This window comes from Seriola dumerili, unplaced genomic scaffold, assembly GCF_002260705.1.
Source record: "Seriola dumerili isolate Sdu_G_001 unplaced genomic scaffold, Sdu_1.0 BDQW01000609.1, whole genome shotgun sequence".
Taxonomy (NCBI): Eukaryota; Metazoa; Chordata; class Actinopteri; order Carangiformes; family Carangidae; genus Seriola; species Seriola dumerili.
In genome coordinates this window covers 1,617,411-1,633,124 of record NW_019174864.1, presented here as the reverse complement: position 1 = coordinate 1,633,124, position 15,714 = coordinate 1,617,411, and the positions used below count along the sequence as shown (strand labels likewise).

The window sequence follows — 15,714 nt, the reverse complement described above, 5'->3', positions numbered from 1 at the left end:
ACATTTTATTTGCCAATATCAGCAAACCCTTCTTTACCTCCATCCAGTTTAGACGGGGCCTTTGACATGTGGAAAGAACTAGGGATACGGAATGTAGGAGATTTATACATGGATGGGACATTGCATCCTTTCTTCAACCCTCAACAAAAATATGGGTCACACAAAAACCATTTTTTTCAATTCCTTCAAGTCAGAAATTACGTTGAAGTACTCTACATCTTCCCCAGTTTGAGACTACTGGACCAGGCTGGCTGGATAATTGCATGAAAGAGCTTGTGGGGTTAAAATTTACCATATATATATGTGATACACTTCAAAATCTTAGTTACCCAACTACATCCACCATAAAGGCAGAGTGGGAGAAGGAATTGGGTGAAGAGATACAAAATCATATTTGGGATGATAGCCTGGGTTATATTCATACATGTTCTATAAATGCACGTCACTGTTTAATACAATTTAAAATCATACACAGGTTAGACTACTCAAAGGAAAAACTACATAAAATATTTCCTGAGGTCTCTCCTGTGTGTGAAAAATGTGAAATAGGAAAAGGTTATTTCATCCACAGCTACACCCTTTGTCCCAAATTAAAAGGTTACTGGAGGGATGTCTTTGCATTTTTGTCACTTGTACTGAAGGTTCAGATAGAATCCAACCCAGTTTTAATAATTCTGGGTCCAAAAACTAAAACTGGCACAATGGCTTCAAGCATATGGACTTGTCACTGCAAATAAATGTATTCTGTTGGTTTGGAAAAAGAAAGAAGTCCCAACATTGAAAGTTTGGCTCACAGAACTGGCGAGGAAAAAAAAAATTGGCAACCCCTGATTTCTCTTCTAGCAAGTGGAACCTGTTTGTAGTGCAGTCCTAGATGGGGACAGGGAAGGGATGAGGGTGACGGTTAGGAGGGTTTTGTTTGAGATTTCTATGTGTTTCTATTTTATTATTTCGGTAAGGACTCTTATAGGTGATGCTCCAAATATGACTGTATAACTCTTTATGTCGCACACTTATATTTTTTCTTACTCTTATGTACTTTTATACATTATTTTGCACTTTAGCTCAGCGGTTTATGTACCCTTTTTTTTTTTTTTTTTTTAAATCTTTTCTATGTCCTGTTGGTTTGATCAATGTTTTGTCTAATTTAAATGTTTTTATTTTAAAGTATATTTTTTTGGGCTTTTTTTGATAGTACAGTAGAGAGACAGGAAACGGGGAGGCAGAGAGAGGGGGAATGACATGCAGCAAAGGCCGTCCGATGCGGGACTCGAACCGGGGCCAACTGCAGCGAGGACTGTAGCCTCTACACATGGGGCACCTGCTTAGACCACTACGCCACACGACGCCCCATGTTTTTATTTTTTAATATTGTTATTATTTTATTTTTTTCTCCTACATGTTCGGATTTGTTGTCTGATTATACATAAGAAGCAGTTACTCACGGATTGTGGTTATCTATGCAAGAAGATGCTTCATAATGAAAATATTTTAAACCAAATGATGATAAAAATCTGATCATTCCGTTGCCCCGTGAATGCTGGGAAGTTATTAAACCCGCCTCCTCTGTGTGCCACTTGATGATGAAGTTCTCTTACACATCAGACAGCCAGTTTAGCTGCTGCTCAGCTCAACCTGTGCTTGTTTTCACACAGCGATGGGGTCTAGTTTTTCTGCAGCTGCATGCAAATGTGCTGACTGATCCCAGATGAGACAAACAAACGAACAAACAAATAAACAAACAAACAATAAACATGTACCAAACCTACTGTAACTCCCTAGAGTAGTGGTTCCCAAACTTTTCCAATTCATAGCCCACCTGAAAATCAGGACTGAATTGAAAGCAGGAGAAGCTCAATTATTCTTTTTTGTTTGGCGATTCACCCTTTGTCTCTAGACTCTTTCCTTTTAAATCTTCCTGGTGCTAACCAGCTATCCATTTTGACCCTCCAGTTTTTGCTATGGATGCAATCTGTTAGTGTTCCAGCAGCGAAAATGTGAAAGCTCCTATCATTGGCTTGTCATAGTGATACACCATAATAAAGTTTAAATGTTTAAAAAAAAAAATTTAAAGATCATTTCATTTTTAATTGTATTTTTCATATAATTTATATAATTTCACACAATCGTCCTTTTTTTCAAATGATTTGTTGACCCACTTGCAGTACCTTCATGGCCCACTGGTGGGATCCGACCTGCTGCCCTAAAGTAAATCAGTACAAAACACAAGAATATGCGCATTCATCCCTACAACTTCAGTGCTAATTACAAATAAACAGTAGATATTTTATCACAGATACTAAGAGGTAGCCAACTAGGACAATAGGACAAACAATATCTCAGATTTAATATACACAACCACAACAAAAAGAGAGGCAGAGGACGGAACTAGTGCTGCTGCCAGACTGCTGGGAACCTGGCATTTTAAAAGTTAGCATGTTTTGAATTAACCAATGAGCAGTAGATATTTCCCATGTCAAAGCCATTAATCCAGCCAGTCAGATAGGTTCACACTCTCACACAAACACGGTCATACAGACTACAGGTCAGGAAATACTACATTTTGTAACACTGGATTAACTAACCCATTCACTTGTTTCCCAGAGTGCAGCAAGGCAGGGGAATCGATTGCACATGAATGTGTATGAGACTCGAGGCCAGCCGGCAAGAGTCCCCACCAACAAGGCCAGTGGAGCAGAGCCCAAGAAGGGCTTCAGACCTCCACAGCACTGCCCAGCCCTGGCCCAGGTGGTCAGCCGCAAGGTCCAGGCTGCAGTGCCAGAACAGGGCATGGTAAGACCCCAACACACAGTGTATTTCTTTGTGTATGTATCAGTCATGATACTTTCATAAACTTTGTAAGTGATACATCACACCAGTGTATTCCAGTGTTGCTGGGTATGGAAGAGTCTTTTGTATAACATTAACTTTTGTATGAATTTTTTGACATAAAGTAATGAATTTCCCTATAATTAATAGTGTTTGATGTATCTAGCAATAAGACCCATTATGCCTAGTCAAGAAAGGTCATACTAATACGTTATATATATCATAGTACTTGCCTATATATACGTATATAATTTTTGTTTTTTTTTTTTTAAGTGTAGCTTTATTGCGCTTAATTATGCCCTTTTTATCTGCTATATGCACAGTAGAGAGAGACAGGAAAGAGACAGGAGAGAGAGGGGGAATGACATGCAGTAAAGGGCCATCCAATGCAGGATTCGAACCGGGGCCGACTGCAGGGGCGCCTGCTCAACCCACTGTGCCACCTGACGCCCCGGGTCATTAATATTTTGAGCTTGTGAAATGATGTTCACAAATAATTTCACAGCCTGCAGTTGAATATCACTTTTTGTTTGCATGTAAAAAAAAAAAAAACAAATGTGTGCACGTATCTGAATGTGAGAATTTATTTAGTAATGTGAAAATAAGTTTTGTAACTGTAGAAATATTTTGTGAATGTCTGAAAAAGTTTTGTGCACTCAAATATAATTTGTACGTGTGTAAAAAGTTACAAGCAACAAGCTAGGAGTTACAAGCACCAATTTTGATCCGATATTTACACCTGGAAAATAAGTGTATAGTCTGAATTGCCAATTACAACGATTCCCAATGACCAGCCAATTAGATGTAAGCAAACTGTCCAATATGGACAAGAGGGTGGAGCTGGGGAGGAGCACCTGCACGGCAACCTGACTGCACCAGACTCCTGGCTGCATGGTGCAAAGTCAATGCTAACACAGTTAGATTCCATATTTCAAAGAAAAGTTTATAGCTAAGTGCTAAAGTAATCTTAGTAGCTAATTGCCTATATGTCTACATTTGGCAAATATTGTTATTAGAGGAGTAACTTCTAATAACATGTCTTGTTAATTTACTGTATGTAAGCTAGCTGTGTGGTGTAACCACTTGAGTAAAAACCATAGACTGTATATAAAGCGTTTAACATATTATAATATCAGATACATGCAAAAATATATATTTTTTTACATGCACACAAAAAGTGACATACATCCAACGATGTTATCATTTCACAAGCTCAAAATAGTTTGTTCGTTCGTCGTCTCCCGCTTATCCGGATCCGGGTTGCGGGGGCAGCAGCCTCAGCAAAGAGGTCCAGACAGCCCTCTCCCCAGCCACTTCCACCAGCTCCTCTGGGAGAATCCCGAGGCGTTCCAAGGCCAGCCGAGAGATATAATCCCTCCAGCGTGTCCTTGGTCGGCCTCGAGGCCTCTTCCCAGTGGGACATGCCCGAAACACCTCCCCGGGGAGGTGTCCAGGAGGCATCCTCACCAGATGCCCGAACCGCCTCAACTGGCTCCTCTCGTCATGGAGGAGCAGCGGCTCTACTCCGAGTCCCTCCCGGATGACCGAGCTCCTCACCCTATCTCTAAGGCTGAGCCTGACCACCGTGCGGAGGAAACTCATTTCGGCCGCTTGTATTCGCGATCTCGTTCTTTCGGTCATTACCCAAAGCTCATGACCATAGGTGAGGATTGGAACGTAGATCGACCGGAAAATTGAGAGCTTCGCCTTCCGGCTTAGCTCCCTCTTCCCCACAACAGACCGATTCAGCGCCCGCATCACTGCTGACGCCGCCCCAATCCGCCTGTCGATCTCCCGCTCCATTCTACCCTCACTCGTGAACAAGATCCCGAGATACTTAAACTCCTCCACCTGAGGCAAAGCCTCCCCCCAGACCCGGAGCGGGCAATCCACCCGTTTCCGGCTGAGAACCATGGCCTCAGACTTGGAGGTGCTGATCTTCATCCCATCCGCTTCACACTTGGCCGCGAACCGCTCAAGCGAGAGCTGAAGGTCGGCGCTCGATGAAGCTAGGAGGACCACATCATCCGCAAAAAGCAAAGACGAGATCCTCCCGCCACCGAACCCAAACCCGTCCACCACCCGGCTGCGCCTAGAAATTCTGTCCATAAAAGTTATGAACAGAACCGGTGACAAAGGGCAGCCCTGGCGGAGTCCAACCCTCACCGGGAACAGGTCCGACTTACTGCCGGCTACGCGAACCAGACTCACACTCCTTTGGTACAGGGATTTAATGGCCACTAACAAGGGGCCATCCACCCCATACTCCCGGAGTGCCCCCCACAGGGAGCCCCTGGGAACACGGTCGTAAGCCTTCTCCAAATCCACAAAACACATGTGGACTGGATTGGCAAACTCCCATGCTCCCTCCAGCACCCTAGCGAGGGTAAAGAGCTGGTCCACAGTTCCACGCCCAGGACGAAAACCACATTGCTCCTCCTCGATCTGAGGTTCAACTATCGACCGGACCCTCTTTTCCAGTACCCTGGCATAGACCTTACCAGGGAGGCTGAGGAGTGTAATTCCACGGTAGTTGGAACACACCCTCTGGTCACCCTTCTTAAAGATGGGGACCACCACCCCGGTTTGCCACTCCAAAGGCACTGCCCCCGATGTCCACGCAATGTTGCAGAGGCGTGTCAACCAAGACAGCCCTACAACATCCAGAGCCTTGAGATACCCAGGGCGGATCTCATCAACCCCCGGGGCTCTGCCACCGCGCAGTTGTTTCACTACCTCGGCGACTTCTGCCCCGGAGATTAGATCATCCATCCCCAGGTCTCTTGGCTCTGTTTCCTCCACGGAATACGTGTTGGTGGGATTGAGGAGCTCCTCAAAGTATTCCTTCCACCGTCCGACTATATCCTCAGTTGACGTCAGCAGCTCCCCGCCCCCACTGTAAACAGTGTGAGCGAGTTGCCGCCTTCCCCCCCTGAGGCGCCGGACGGTTTGCCAGAACCTTTTTGGAGCCGATCGATAGTCTTCCTCCATTGTCTCACCGAACTCCTCCCACGTCCGAGTTTTTGCCTCAGCAACTGCCGCAGCTGCACTCCGCTTGGCCCGCCGGTACCAGTCAGCTGATTCCTGAGACCCACAGGCCAACCACGCCCTGTAGGCCTCCTTCTTCAGCTTGACGGCTTCCCCCACCCCTGGTGTCCACCAGCGGGTTCGGGGGTTACCGCCACGACTGGCCCCAGCTACCTTGCGGCCGCAGCTTGCAGCAGCCACCTCAACAATAGCAGAGCGGAACAAGGCCCATTCGGACTCAATGTCCCCCACTGCCCTCGGGACGCGATCGAAACTCTGCCGGAGGTGTGCGTTGAAAATCATCTTGACAGGTTCTTCCGCTAGGTTTTCCCAGCAGACCCTCACAACCCGTTTGGGCCTGCCAGGTCTGCGCGGCGTCTTCCCCCGCCATCTGATCCAACTCATCACCAGGTGGTGGTCGGTTGACAACTCTGCTCCTCTCTTCACCCGACTGTCTAAAACATGCGGCCGCAGGTCTGATGATACGACTACAAAGTCGATCATAGACCGGCGACGTAGGGTGTCCTGGTGCCAAGTGCACCTGTGGACATCCTTATGTTTGAACATGGTGTCAGTTATCGCCAAGCTGTGATTGGCACAGAAGTCCAATAACTGAACGCCGCTCGGGTTCAAATCAGGCAGGCAGTTCCTCCCCACCACACCCTTCCAGGTCACGCTGTCATTGCCCACGTGAGCGTTGAAGTCTCCCAATAGGACAATGGAGTCCCCTTTCGGGGCACTTTCCAGCACCCGTCCCAAGGACTCCAAAAAAGGCGGGTAGTCTGAACTGCTGTTCGGCGCATAAGCACCGACAACAGTCAGAACCCGATCCCCGACCTGGAGGCGCAGGGACGCAACCCTTTCGTCCACTGGGGTAAACTCCAACATACAGGCAGAGAGCCTGGGGGACACCAAAAAGCCCACCCCTGCCCTCCGCCTCTCACCCGGAGCAACTCCAGCAAAGAGGAGAGACCAGCCCCTCTCAAGGACTTGGGTTCTGGAGCCGACGCTATGTGTCGACGTGAGGCTGACTATATCTAGCCGGTATCGCTCAACCTCTTCCACAAGCTCCCGCTCCTTCCCCGCCAGAGAGGTGACGTTCTATGTTCGAAAAACCAGTTACCATAACCGAGGATCGGACCGCCAAGGCCCCCGCCTTGGTCTGCTGCCCAATCCACAATGCACCGGATCCCGCTGACTCTTCCTGCAGGTGGCGAGCCCACTGGGAGACGAACCCATGTAGCCGGTTCGGGCTGGGCCCGGCCGGGCCCCATGGGCCAAGGCCCGGCCACCAGGCGCTCGCCCACGGGCCCCGACCCCAGGCCTGGCTCCAGGGCGGGGCCCCGGTGTCCCTCGGGGCCGGGTACTCGGGTTCTTGATATCTCTCATCATTAGGATCTTCTGAACCGTTCTTCGTCTGGCCCTTCACCTAGGACCAGTCTGCCTTGGGAGACCCTACCAGGGGCAAAATGCCCCCGACAACATAGCTCCTAGGGTCATTAGAGCTCTCAAACTCCTCCACCACGGTAAGGTGACGGTTCAAGGAGGAGGCTCAAAATAGTAATTACCTTAATTTGACTCTATAGACCTAAAGGTATGTGTTTCATAGTCATAGTGGAGCAGCCATGGTGTTAGCAGCAGGCTAACAGGAGCCCCAAGTGAATGTTTTTCACACTTCATCCCCGCTTTCTCACACAGTTCTGCTACTACAGTGGATATTGCTACCTTTAGCCTGGTAATCACACTGAATTGTGGTTTTGTTTCAAAACAGGCTGTCTCCAAAAAAATTAAAAAATTAAAAAAATAGCTGTCTGTAATAGGCTAATTATTATTAATAATTATAATAAATTATTAAGAATTATATAACACACCATTTACCAAATTAGAAATAAATCGATAGGCCTACAAACAAACATAAAACCAATGTAGGTCTAGATATGTTGTAAATTCAGCAGGGGCATATCCAGATGTAACTTAAATACAAGCAACATCCATTGTTGCAAAGAAACAAAATTAAAACATTGCACTCTTACTTGTGGCATACTCCATAAATAGAAAGACAGTATGTGTTTTTGATTTTTTGCTTTATGCAACATCCACTGCTGGCTCATACAGGGGCTTTCATCCCTGACACGTATCCACAACTGATCCATGAAAAATTACATGTTTTATATCAAATCGATAAGCCTACAAACAGACACAGATTCAATGTGATTATACTGTAAATTCAGCGTATGCCAAAATTACCTCACAATAATGGTTTTTAACCAAATTTGTCCTCACAATTATAGAAAGACATGTATACACAGGCAAAGAATCACACAACAACACACACACACACAAGTACACGCTAAGACACTGAGTTGATTTACCTTAGAGTTGCTCTAATACCTGAGTTAAAAGGCTAAGAGTTAACGTTAAGTCTAATTAGCCAATCACAGTCAGCTTTGCCCATTTCTGCCCAGTAACTGTCAGTAGCAACTGCTAAGACACTGGTTGCTACAGTGACTGTGGCCACCAGGGGGAGGAGGGAAACATGCACACAAAACCCCCTTTGTCTCCCTTGGCAGACAACAGCTTTTAAGATGAAACTTGTGTTCTAAAATGGGATAATGGAGGGAAACTGTAAGTCCTATTGAAAAGATCACCTTGCCACGATCGTCCCAAAGCTTCAATAAAGAGATTGATATCTTATCTGTGCGTGATGTCATCCACTATAACTTTTAACATTCCGTGCAATACAAACCCATTATAAATTCAGAAACTGTCTAAACATGACACAAAACGTAAACTGCGATTTTTGGAAAACCGTAATAGTTCGTTTTCTCCTGAAATCAGCTCCTGAATTTGTATTGCAGTCTATGGTATAGTTGGAGGGTGCTCGCATCACTTGGAGGGTCACATTTCAGATTCTGTTATTCTCTGTGCTAAGGTAGACACTTTGTATGAAACAGGACAAATTTGTCTACTACTGGGGAAGAAATTATGTGTGAAGATTGAAATATGTGGCCGTAAGGACGAGTGATGTCATCCCCTCTAGCCCTGAACATTCCGTGCAATAGACATCCATTATAAGCTCAAAAATGATCTGAACAAAGCATGAAACTAAGACTGTGATAATTCAAAAATTGTAAAGATATCATAAAGTTGAATACAAGTTTAATAGCTGAATGTCTTTAAAGTTTGAATTAAGTCTGTAGCTGAAAGTATGCTGAAGTAGTTGAAGATTTCAAGGAATTGAACATTCTTTCCATTCATTTGAATGGCAAAAAGATTGCAGAACAAGCTTAAAAATTTGAAAATAGTAAAAAAAAAAAGTTTTGTCCACCCGATAATCTAAAGAACAAGCTGAAAGATTTGATATTTGAATGGTTTCCGTACAAAAAAGTATGAAGGAGTAGTTAGAGACTGTGAAAAGGCAGAAGAAGTAAGAATAACTAGAAAATGCATTTCCTGAAGAAAATGTGTGTGAATGCTGAGAGATGAATGAGATTGCTGAAGCAATGCTGAAAAAGCTGAAGCAACTCCTGAAGCAATGCTAAAGTAGCTCAAGCAATGGCTGAAGATTAAAAGAAAAAATTGTAAGCTGGAGGTTGAATGGCATAAAATGGTACAAAAAGACCCGAACTGTTGATAAGCAGTTTAACAAACAGCACAAAAAAAAATTACAAAATGTACAAAACAGAAAAACATCTAAGTTTAACGCTAAATGGCCTAAAATGGCTGAAAAAAGAGAGTAAATGTCATTCCAGAAGGAGATCTCTGACACACTGCTAAAATAGTTGAGAAAGCAGCTCATATTAAGTGAAGTACAGTGCTTTGAAAAATTACATGCCAAAATGTTAAACTGGAGGAGCGGAAGTCCTTAACTGCAAACGCTGAGAACTGACACATTTTGTTGAAACAATTGAAAGCCAATTTATTTACTGGCAAAAGTGGAAGTTAGAATAAAATGCCTTTAAAAAGTGAAGAAGTAATTATAGTGAAATATGAACTGCATCCTAGCATTAGAAACTTTAATTTAAGATATCAATAAGCCAAATAATCGCTAAATAGCGTTGTGTTGTGAACACTTTTAAGTTTGAATGAAGCCTATAGCTGAAAGTATGCTCAAGAAGTTGAATTTCAAGGACGCAGTAGATTTAAAGGATTTGAACATCGTCTCCATTTACTTACACTGTGAAAAAATTGCAGAAAAAAATTATCATTTCGAAAACGATGAATAATATCAAAAAGTTGAAGGTAAGGATACATCTCCTGATGAAGCTGAACATTTTGATAGCTGAATGGTTTATATAGCGCAAAGTATGCAGGAGTTGTTAACAACCAGAGGAACGTAAAAGGAGGATGTGGAGTCTACCACCAGTGGAGCAGGTTAAATTCAATATGTCTGCTGCTGTATTTACTGTTTTGTCCAGTCTGAACTGGCATCTTCCTCTATGATTACTAATTTGTAAACAGATTTTTGTGTGTGTGTTTGTGGGGGTGTGTATCTGTTTGTGTGTGTGTGTTTGTGTGTGTGTGTTTGAGAGCCTGTCTATCTCTCTGTGTGCCTTTCTGCTTGTCTGTATTTATGTGTGTTTCTGTGTCAGTCAGAATGACAAACTGAAATTAACTGCCAAATGCTTCCTGAATAAAACTGGACTGAAACATATTTCCAGTGAAAACAGTTGAGATGTGTGTCATTGCAGAAATGTCAGTAAAGTGGTTGATAAACACCACAGATATCAGAGGAGTCTCTAATCAGGTAATTTGCCCCAGATGTGTGCCCCCTCCCTCCACTCAGAGATTGACATGGTGACAATGCTGTCTCACTGGGTGCCCACCTGTCTTTCTCTTTGAAAAAGGTAGCACCTGACAAACACTGGTTAAAGGTAATCCACCAATCAGAATGAGCTCCAAAGGCAATTGACCAATCACAATCAGCTCCAAAAGTAATCTACCAATTAGAATGTATGTAATGTGGAGTCAGTTAGATTTCAAACTGAAATTAACAGCCAAATGTTTCCTGAATGAAACTGTCTATCTGCCTGTCTATCTGCCTGTCTGTCTGTCTGTCTACATTTCTATGTGTCTGTTTTGTGTGTAAATGTGTGTGTCTCCAGTTTGTGTGTGTCTCCAGTTTGTGTGTGTGTGTGTGTGTGTGTGTGTGTGTGTGTGTGTGTGTGTGTGTGTGTGTGTGTGTGTGTGTGTGTGTGTGTGTGTGTGTGTGTGTGTGTCTGTCTGTCTGTCTGTCTGTCTGTCTGTCTGTCTGTGTCTGTAAGAGATAGTCCGGCTGTTGAAGACACAGAGCTCATACAAATATATGGAAAAAAGGGGTCAGTGAACCTCTCAAATTCCTGCCATTTAATACAAAACGGTACATAATATCAGCAAAATTATCACATGGCCAGTGCCACAAGACTCTCCTGAACACCTCTATGTGGTTTTGGTGTTTCTAGAGCCAAAAATGTGGAAATAGGAGCGAGTTAAAAAGAGGGGTCACTTCTGGTTTGAGGGTGCTCGCATCACTTGGAGGGTCACTTTTCAAAATATGTTAGTCTTTGTGCTCATGTACACACTTTGTATAAAACAGGATGAATTTATCTACTAATGAGGAAGAAATGATTTGTGAAGACCGAAATACGTGGCTATAAGAATGAGTTACACAGAATTTTTCAGACAAATTGTAGAGCTTCTCCCACTCTAGTGATGATGTTATCCACTCTAGCCCTGAACATTCTGTGCAATACATACCCATTATAAGGTCAAAAATGTAATTAAAAAAGCATGAAACTAAAACTGTGATAATTCAAAAACTGTAGCTGAAAGTATGCTGAAGTAGTTAAAGTTCAAAGAGGCTGAAGTTTAAATTTAAACATCGTCTCCATTCATTTGAATGGCAAAAAAAATTCACACTATATATAAAGATTTGAATAACAAAAGTGTTAATGCGTCAGCATTCACACTAATAATAAATATTTGAATAAGTGTGTGTGTGTGCGTTTGTTAGTAACTGCCCAAGCTTAACTTTCTAAAAGCCCTTTGAAGTTGCCTGTATGACCTCACAATAATGGTTTCTAACCAAAATTGTCCTCACAATCATAGAAAGACATGAACATACCCCCACAAACAACTACACAACCATTGGTGTAGTCTATGTGACATGCAGGTGTATTCCATATATCCACTAAGAAAGCTCCAGAATTTATTTTTCCGTAACCACTTTAAAATGCCCAAGCGTACGTAACAACATAGTTTTGGGACAGAACTTACAATTCAGCAATTTGATTTTGTACAAAACAGGTTGGGAGATCTGATAGTAAACTCAACAAAAGTGTGTTGCAATGTCCCGCCCACAGCACCGTCTGATTGGTTATATGTCACGAGTAATAGACTATAAAGCTGACGGCTGCTGTGCACACAGATGGGGATAGACAAGAGCAGCTCCAGTTAGCGAGTGGAGCTGTGCCTAAAGACAGCAGACATCACTGAGGATGTAATAAACATCAAAATCCTCTACAATGAGGTTACAACAACAACACCACACCGAGCCAGCGACAGAGAGGGAAAGAGAGAGAAGCTAGTGCTAACTGCTAAGCTGAAGTAACTAGCAGATCTGAACAGCATGTAATCAACTGCAGAGTAAGGGAAAGTCACTAAAAGGAGCTCTGCGTGCTGGAGCAGAACAATTGTAAGTTTAAATGTACAGCTGACACTGTGATGAAGGAAACATCAACGTAAACTCTGTTCAGACAGAGAAGCAATAAATTCTACCAGTAACAGAAACTCTACAGACTGCAGATGAGACACCACACCGACGTTAGCATGTCAGCACGTCAACATGTCAACACATGAACAGTGTCACTAGTATTAGTGAAAAGACAGATCAGTATAAGTAGGGGTGGGCAATATGACGATATTAGATCATGAAGGATTACAACGTGAAGACGATCTTTCAAACTGCAGAGATCGTGGGATCGTCTAGGGAACATTCTATAAATTGCAGTTCTATGCTGATGCACCGACGCACCAGACGTATTGACGTTGTCAACCTGACCGACCAGTCATAGCGAATTACGGGCAGTGACGCACTTTGCTACCCGCCTCCTTGTTTGTGTGTGTAGTGGTAGCACATGGAGAGCGATGGCTGAAAGCCAAACGGAGTTGGTCGCTAAAAAAAATTCCACCTCCATTATGGGTACGTCGGGTGGTAACATGACGAACCAGAATGTTGTTGTTGTTTACCTTAAACTTTACGTTGTTTGCACATGCAGGCAAAACTGCGACTATTTGAAATAAAATCTGTTAAGAAAGGTTCTTTGGTCTAAATTGTCTGTTTTACTCTTTCCAATTTAAGATCGTGATAAAATCGAAATCGTGATTTTATTTTTAAAAAATCGTGATATGATATTTTTGCCATATCGCCCACCCCTAAGTATAAGTAAAATCACTGTGTAAAAATGTTATCAGATAAAAGAACAAAGCAAGTCAGTTCAAATGTTTCTGAGGAAACATGTTACTGCGTTACAGTTTAAAATGGGGAGGGAGGGGTAAAACATGTTATAGGGTGGTAATAATAATATATGATAAAACTATAAAATTAAAGAAGATCTTTAGGTTACCAGATACATCAATTCCCAGGTGAGAACTGCAATGAAATTAACCAATTAATTGCAGTTAGGCACTTTGGAGCCTGTTCATGCACCTGATAATCACTAAGATACACTCAGTTGGTAATTTATTATTAAAATAGTTTTAGACAGCTGTCGATTCAGTTAATCAGGGTATAGTATATATTACATTATACAGATGTGTTTATGTTATTTAGCCTACTTTCAGTTATAAAAATGGGGAGTGGTCGCGATTGTGCGTGTGAATGTGCAGGTGTATGTGTGTGTTTGTGTATGTGGGGGGTGGTTTGTAAACATCACAGAGATCAAAGAGTCTCTTAACGAGCTGTTTCACAGAGCTGAGTGAGATTGAGTAGCAAAAGACCTTTGTGCACAGAATGTGTGGTTTTGGTGTAAAGAAAATAAAGGGCACTTCTGCTTTTCTTGGGAAATCAGCTCCCGAATTGGTATTGCAGTCAACAGGAGAGGTGTAGGGTACTCCCATCACTTTGAAGCTCACTGTTCAAATTCTGTATATCTTTGTGCTTAGGTAGACACTTTCTATGTGTGTCTATAAGCCATGATGTGTGAAGACTGAAATATGTAGCCAGAAGGATGAATGAAAGTCAATCCACAAGATGAAGATGGTGTTTCTGTATAGAGGTAGTAAGTTACAGATTACAGTTGTGACCAAAATTATTAGCCCCCCAGGAATTATGGAACATTTTCCTAAAATTCTTCCCAATGTTTGCAGCATTGATAAAACTCAATATAATCAAACATTCACCAGTGCTTTTTAGTAGCTTTTGGTACATTTTGTAATATAAAAAAACATTTTAGGCTTGCTTTATATCAAATATAGAGAAAAATGGGGATGTCAAAAATATTAGCCCCCATGATGAGGAGGTCAGTAATATTTTCCCCCATGTGAATTCTTGCCTTCAAAAACACACCTAATTAACCAATCAGCTTCCAAACCACACCTGTGCAGTCAATTGGCTTCCTAACAACACCTGAACATTCAATGAGCATAAAAGGACTCCAAGGAACAGGGCACTTGAACACATTATTGAGAGGGACTACTTTTACTCACCATGCCAATGCCAAAGGAAATCAGTCTTGAGCTCAGAAAGAAGATAGTGGAGGCTCATGATAAGGGGGAAGGCTACACTGCCATTTCCAAGCATTTCACAGTGTCTAGAACCGCTGTACGTTGCATCATTGCCAAGTACAAGGAGACAAATTCTGTAAGAAACAAACCTGGGCGTGGTCGTAAGTGCAAGATTCCAAAAACTCTGGAGAGGAAAATTGTCAGAGATGTCAACAAGAATCCCTGGACATCTGCCAAGATGATTGTTGCTGACCTGGCCTCTTCTGGAGTTGATGTTTCAAGGAGCACAGTAGTGAGGGCTCTCCATCGTGGTGGGCTTTATGGCCATCGTCCAAGAAGAACCCCTTTACTCAAAGAGTGGCACATCAAAGCCAGATTGAGGTTTGCCTGTGAACATTTGAAAGGTAAAGATGAGTTTTGGAAGTCTGTGCTTTGGTCTGATGAGACTAAACTGGAATTGTTTGGGCACATGGATGTTGCTTATGTTTGGCGAAGAAAGGGAGAGGCCTTGAACCCTAAGAACACAGTTCCCACAGTTAAACATGGTGGTGGGAGCATCATGCTGTGGGGCTGTTTTGCAGCTTCAGGCACAGGGAGCCTTGTTCGGGTGCATGGCATCATGAAAAAAGAAAATTATGTTGACATTTTGAGGGATAATATGCAGAAATCAGCTCGTAGTCTATCCTTAGGTCGTCGCTGGGTCTTCCAACAAGACAATGACCCAGAGCACACATCGAAATTGGTCCAACAATTCCTCAAGGATACCAAAACCAAGGTCCTGGAGTGGCCCGCACAGAGCCCAGACCTCAATCCTATTGAGAATCTGGAAGGTGGAAGGTGGAAGGTGCTCAAAGTGAATGTCCATGCTCGGAAACCACGCAATTTGGACCAGCTGGAACAATTTGCAATGGAAGAATGGGCCAAAATCCCTCAGGAGACCTGTGCCAACCTGGTAAAGAACTACTCTAAGAGGTTGTTGTCAGTTGTGGCTCAGAAAGGGTACACTATTGACTATTAATGGCCAGGGGGCTAATAATTTATTATTAATTTATTATCAATAAAATATCCTAATCAAACTCGTCAACTTTTGTCTTTGAAGTGTATTTGTTTCTAAAATAACAAACATGTGTTGTTAATGGCCATTTCCATGGAGGA

The 15,714-nt window shown here is 43.0% G+C and overlaps 1 protein-coding gene across 6 annotated transcripts in view; it reads left to right on the top strand.

Annotated features, from left to right (window-relative positions):
- The window catches only part of LOC111236255 (next to BRCA1 gene 1 protein-like), a 91,869-nt gene that overhangs the window by 17,074 nt on the left and 59,081 nt on the right, over positions 1-15,714 (top strand). For all 6 annotated transcript variants that reach the window (XM_022764919.1, XM_022764920.1, XM_022764918.1 and 3 more), the window contains exon 5: positions 2,605-2,793. In XM_022764919.1, coding sequence (XP_022620640.1) covers positions 2,605-2,793 — 189 coding nt within the window. The remainder of the gene's footprint in view (positions 1-2,604; positions 2,794-15,714) is intronic.